Source organism: Coregonus clupeaformis, unplaced genomic scaffold (assembly GCF_020615455.1).
Source record: "Coregonus clupeaformis isolate EN_2021a unplaced genomic scaffold, ASM2061545v1 scaf0087, whole genome shotgun sequence".
Classification (NCBI taxonomy): domain Eukaryota; kingdom Metazoa; phylum Chordata; class Actinopteri; order Salmoniformes; family Salmonidae; genus Coregonus; species Coregonus clupeaformis.
Window position 1 is genome coordinate 306,208 of NW_025533542.1, and position 6,293 is coordinate 312,500.

Sequence of the window (6,293 nt, forward strand, 5' to 3'; positions counted from 1 at the left end):
AGTAGTTTACATTGCATCGCCCAGGGACAGAGCTCGGCTGCGGAGACCTTGTAATATAATTGGGTCTGCAAGTTACGTTCTGACGTTCCAGATCGCACCCTATTCCTTTTATAGTGCACTATTTTTAACCGTAAGGATCTGGTTAAAGGTTAGTGCACTAGCAGTAGGGTGCCATTTGGAACGTCGGAACGTCTGACTAAGCGCAACTCGAGTCACATGTCGCGGCTGTGGGCTGGCCTCGAGACGACTTGACGGCGCTTTCCGCCCGCTGAGAGGACGGTGTGAAGTTTGAGAAGACACCGAGTACCGGGGCACGGCGACCGCAACCGCCATGGCGAGCAGAGAGAGTGGCGGAGAGAGCCTACAATCGTGGCTGAGTAAGTTCAATGACACGGGAATTAGTTTTTTTTTTCTTCTGCGAGTTAGTTAAATGTATTTCCTTGTAGTAGTGCAGTGATATTTTGTCGGTTGACAATAACTTGTCTTGTGGTTCACATTTGGAAATTGTGCGTCTTGAAGTTGTGCGTCACTGAAAGTCGAACCTTGCAGTGGTAACGCCAGTTTATTAAACAGGCTTTATATCACGCATTTGCATGAGTTCTTGTAAAAATGTCGAGCAGTATTTTCAGCTACTGTAACTAGTTGAAACTGTCTCTCTCGGCTTGCCTTGGTGTCGCGTTGCATTGAAGTGGCCTTTTAAATCCCAGGGTTTATTTGTAGCCAATTCCGCAAAGGGAATTACAGAATAAAAAGTTACTAAGTTTGATTGTGGAGGGAAGTTTTGTAATGTATTATCAATATGCTCTTTTAAACGCAACACAATAGCTCTGAAAGAACAGGAAGTATGAGAAAGGCTACATCTTGTCAGTCAGTCATGCGCTCATGCAGATACAAACAAAAAAAAATTCTCCTTCCCTTGACTAACGGACACCCAGTTGTGGAAAAAGTACCCAAAATATCATACTTGAGTAAAAGTAAAGATACCTTAATAGAAAATGACTTAAGTAAAAGTGAAAGTCACCCAGTCAAATCCTACATGAGTAAAATTATTTGGTTTTAAATATACTTAAGTATCAAAAGTAAATGTAATTGCTAAAATATACTTAAGTATCAGAAGTAAAAGTATAAATAATTTAAAATTCCTTATATTAAGCGAACCAGAGCCAGGGGCACGATCCAACACACAGACATCATTTACAGACGAAGCATGTGTTTAGTGAGTCCGCCAGATCAGAGGCAGTAGGGATGACCAGGGATGTTTTCTTGATAAGTGTGTAAATTAGACTTATTTTCCTGTCCTGCTAAGCATTAAAAATGTAACGAGTACTTTTGGGTGTCAGGGAAAATGTATGGAGTAAAAAAGTACATAATTTCCTTTTTAGGTATGTAGTGAAGTAAAATTTGTCAAACATATAAATAGTAAAGTAACCAGATACCCCAAAAAACTACTTAAGTAGTAGTACTTTAAAGTATTTTTACCTAAGTTCTTTACACCACTGCCTACACCTACCACAAGACACCAAGGCACACAGTCTGCGGCTTCTCGGTGTGCTTTCGCTTCTAGTTCAATAGACACTGTGACGCCACTTCAAAGTGACAACGTCCTCGTTGTAGAATACACACTCGCAGGGACCTTCCTTAGATCAGAAGTGCAAACGTTTCTCATATGGAAGCCTGTTGAAAGTGTAAATTTTTATTTTTTATATATATATTTGTTTATATTTCTATCCCAGGCAAGGTCACAGATCCATCTAACGCAAAGCTAGGCTGATTGATCGATTTGATAATGTATCTATTGATTATCTCTGATCTATCTATCTATCTATCTATCTCAGACAAGGCCACAGACCCGTCTAACCCAGAAGACAGGTGGGACTGTATCCAGGGCTTCTATGAGCAGGTCAACCAGGAGGCTGATGGGTGAGGAGACACTATGGCTGAGTGTCCCTTCCTTATATAGTGCACTAGGGCCCATAGGTCTCTGGTCCAAAGTAGTGCACTATATAGGGAATAGGGTACCGTTTGGGACGCCCCTTGGACACAGCAGAGGCTAGACAAGATATTTCACATTTCAAATATTTTCTTTTTTTCTTTTTTTACAGGGATAAGAAATGTTTCCTTCCAATACAACAAAGTTGTGTTCATATTAGTTTGTAATCTAGATTACACTATCATTCTGAGGAACAACTTGTGTGTTGTGTGGGACATCACTGAAAACCACTTCTCCCTTTTCTGTAATGTTATCTCCCAAGAGAAATAGATAACCATTTATAGCAGTAGGTCAAAGTGATTCTAAATGCCCTCTGATTGTTTTTACCAGATACCTTTTTTGGTTGTTTTATAATGTAGTATTAGATTTTAAAACACTGGTAGTTTAATGATAGAATTTTAAAGCCACTCTCCTATTCCCAGTCCTCAGGTTGCCACTCGTCTCCTGGCCCACAAGATTCAGTCTCCTCAGCGGAGAGAGGCTCTACAGGCCCTCACCGTAAGACAACAACACGCCATCATTTATTATACTACAGTAATAACTATATATGATACTGGGGGCGGCAGGTAGCTTAGTGGTTAAGAGCGTAGTGCCAGTAACCGAAAGGTCGCTGGTTCTAATCCCCGAGCCGACTAGGTGAAAAATCTGTCGATGTGCCCTTGAGCAAGGCACTTAACCCTAATTGCTCCTGTAAGTCGCTCTGGATAAGAGCGTCTGCTAAATTACTAAAATGTAAATGTAGTAAAACCCCTCCTATATAACACAAGATCCAGTCTCCGCAGCAGAGAGAGGCTCTACAGGCCCTCACAGTAAGAAGTTGAAAGATATGAAGGAAATGCATTGGTGGGCTTCTCTTGGCTCTTGTGTGTTCTGTCACGTGAAGCAGCAGTGCCCAGTGTTTCACGCGTTGCTAGTTAGTGAAGAGAGAGAGAGAGAGAGAGAGAGAGAGAAAGAAAGAGAGAGAGAGAGAGAGAAAGAGAGAGAGAGAGAGAGAGAGAGAGAGAGAGAGAGAGAGAGAGAGAGAGAGAGAGAGAGAGAGAGAGAGAGATAGAGATAGAGTGTGGCTAATATGGTTTAAGAGGGCATATGAGAGTTAACAGCCCACCTGGCTGGTAACAACGGGAGGCTTGAAGAAGAGGGTTCAAACTCATTTTAATGGAGAATGACTGACTGCGACTTTAACTTAGTCACATGTAGCGCGGCAGCAGTACGGTCACACTCCAGTCTACCCACGGGGCTGTCTGTCAATGGTGCGCCCCACACTTCAGTCTACCCACGGGGCTGTCACACTCCAGTCTACCCACGGGGCTGTCACACTCCAGTCTACCCACGGGGCTGTCACACTCCAGTCTACCCACGGGGCTGTCACACTCCAGTCTACCCACGGGGCTGTCACACTCCAGTCTACCCACGGGGCTGTCACACTCCAGTCTACCCACGGGGCTGTCACACTCCAGTCTACCCACGGGGCTGTCACACTCCAGTCTACCCACGGGGCTGTCACACTCCAGTCTACCCACGGGGCTGTCACACTCCAGTCTACCCACGGGGCTGTCACACTCCAGTCTACCCACGGGGCTGTCACACTCCAGTCTACCCACGGGGCTGTCACACTCCAGTCTACCCACGGGGCTGTCACACTCCAGTCTACCCACGGGGCTGTCACACTCCAGTCTACCCACGGGGCTGTCACACTCCAGTCTACCCACGGGGCCGTCACACTCCAGTCTACCCACGGGGCCCCCACACTCCAGTCTACCCACGGGGCCGTCACACTCCAGTCTACCCACGGGGCCCCCACACTCCAGTCTACCCACGGGGCCCCCACACTCCAGTCTACCCACGGGGCCCCCACACTCCAGTCTACCCACGGGGCTGTCACACTCCAGTCTACCCACGGGGCTGCCACACTCCAGTCTACCCACGGGGCTGTCACACTCCAGTCTACCCACGGGGCTGTCACACTCCAGTCTACCCACGGGGCTGTCACACTCCAGTCTACCCACGGGGCTGTCACACTCCAGTCTACCCACGGGGCTGCCACACTCCAGTCTACCCACGGGGCTGCCACACTCCAGTCTACCCACGGGGCTGTCACACTCCAGTCTACCCACGGGGCTGTCACACTCCAGTCTACCCACGGGGCTGTCACACTCCAGTCTACCCACGGGGCTGTCACACTCCAGTCTACCCACGGGGCTGTCACACTCCAGTCTACCCACGGGGCTGTCACACTCCAGTCTACCCACGGGGCTGTCACACTCCAGTCTACCCACGGGGCTGTCACACTCCAGTCTACCCACGGGGCTGTCACACTCCAGTCTACCCACGGGGCTGTCACACTCCAGTCTACCCACGGGGCTGTCACACTCCAGTCTACCCACGGGGCTGTCACACTCCAGTCTACCCACGGGGCTGTCACACTCCAGTCTACCCACGGGGCTGTCACACTCCAGTCTACCCACGGGGCTGTCACACTCCAGTCTACCCACGGGGCTGTCACACTCCAGTCTACCCACGGGGCTGTCACACTCCAGTCTACCCACGGGGCTGTCTGTCAATGGTGCGTCCCCACACTCCAGTCTACCCACGGGGCTGTCTGTCAATGGTGCGCCCCCACACTCCAGTCTACCCACGGGGCTGTCACACTCCAGTCTACCCACGGGGCTGTCACACTCCAGTCTACCCACGGGGCTGTCTGTCAACGGTGCGTCCCCACACTCCAGTCTACCCACGGGGCTGTCACACTCCAGTCTACCCACGGGGCTGTCACACTCCAGTCTACCCACGGGGCTGTCTGTCAATGGTGCGTCCCCACACTCCAGTCTACCCACGGGGCTGTCTGTCAATGGTGCGCCCCCACACTCCAGTCTACCCACGGGGCTGTCACACTCCAGTCTACCCACGGGGCTGCCACACTCCAGTCTACCCACGGGGCTGTCACACTCCAGTCTACCCACGGGGCTGTCACACTCCAGTCTACCCACGGGGCTGTCACACTCCAGTCTACCCACGGGGCTGTCACACTCCAGTCTACCCACGGGGCTGTCACACTCCAGTCTACCCACGGGGCTGTCACACTCCAGTCTACCCACGGGGCTGCCACACTCCAGTCTACCCACGGGGCTGCCACACTCCAGTCTACCCACGGGGCTGCCACACTCCAGTCTACCCACGGGGCTGCCACACTCCAGTCTACCCACGGGGCTGTCACACTCCAGTCTACCCACGGGGCTGTCACACTCCAGTCTACCCACGGGGCTGTCACACTCCAGTCTACCCACGGGGCTGTCACACTCCAGTCTACCCACGGGGCTGTCACACTCCAGTCTACCCACGGGGCTGTCACACTCCAGTCTACCCACGGGGCTGTCACACTCCAGTCTACCCACGGGGCTGTCACACTCCAGTCTACCCACGGGGCTGTCACACTCCAGTCTACCCACGGGGCTGTCTGTCAATGGTGCGCCCCAAATGCCACTCTATTCCCTATACAGTGAGGGGACAAAACATTAAGAACACCTCCTCTTTCCATGACATAGAACTGACCAGGTGAATCCAGGTGAAAATCCAGACATGATCCCTTATTGATGTCACTTGTTAAATCCACTTCAGTCAGAGTAGACGAAAGGGGAGGAGACAGGTTAAAACCCTTAGCCTACAATCTCCCATCAATATCCGTCTGTTTTAAGCTAGAGATATCAGCTTTTTTGCATGGGCTGCTTCTCAATCCACCGCATCCGCCGATATCGCCTTTCCGCATCTGCGGAATGGGCTGCTTCTCACAAAAACCTATGTAGCGTCCGAACGGTTTGGCCTACAATGTATTATGACCACTCTATTGAAAGATGAGACGCTCACGATGGCGTTCTCCATTTTGCTCTAGGACGCCCACAAGCCTCACAAGACTTGTTTTAAGGTCCCTGGTACCAGTTTAAAGAAACGAATTGAAGTATATATGGAGATAGTTTAGTGCCTAAAATAAGGGGATAAATACAAAAAAAATATATATATAATTGTTTCTTGTCTTTTTTAAATCTCTCAGATATAGTACAGACACTTCAGAACAAACTTCCTTTAGATTCTTTTTTTTTTACTATCTGTTGTTCCATGTAGTGAATCTGTTATTCAATGCGTTTCTATTGGCTAATAGCAGTAAGGACATATTCTATGTTTATATATATATATATATATATATATATATTGATACCTTAAGGGGTCTTAAAATTCCAAGTCAATTAGCTAAATGATCCTTGGTATGACCATCATAAAACGATTCCATTTGTTAGCTTATGTAAGAGAC

At 49.1% G+C, this 6,293-nt stretch overlaps 2 protein-coding genes across 5 annotated transcripts in view; both read left to right on the plus strand.

The window, feature by feature from the left end:
* The first annotated feature begins 173 nt into the window (after positions 1–173).
* The window catches only part of LOC121557803 (ADP-ribosylation factor-binding protein GGA3-like), a 20,201-nt gene continuing 14,081 nt past the window's right edge, over positions 174–6,293 (plus strand). Inside the window, exons 1-3 of one of the 4 annotated variants that reach the window (XM_041871263.2) lie at positions 174–377; positions 1,836–1,920; positions 2,413–2,488. In XM_041871263.2, coding sequence (XP_041727197.1) covers positions 332–377; positions 1,836–1,920; positions 2,413–2,488 — 207 coding nt within the window. In that variant the 5' untranslated portion in view covers positions 174–331. Of the gene's footprint in view, positions 378–1,835; positions 1,921–2,412; positions 2,489–2,734; positions 2,800–6,293 lie in introns of those variants that run through there. The other 3 variants (XM_041871262.2, XM_041871265.2, XM_041871264.2) reach the window with 3 other exon arrangements.
* On the plus strand, positions 3,018–5,529 carry LOC123483354 (sialidase-like). The gene has a single exon (XM_045213188.1). The coding sequence runs from the start codon at positions 3,238–3,240 to the stop codon at positions 5,488–5,490; it is 2,253 nt and encodes a 750-aa protein (XP_045069123.1). The 5' UTR covers positions 3,018–3,237; the 3' UTR covers positions 5,491–5,529.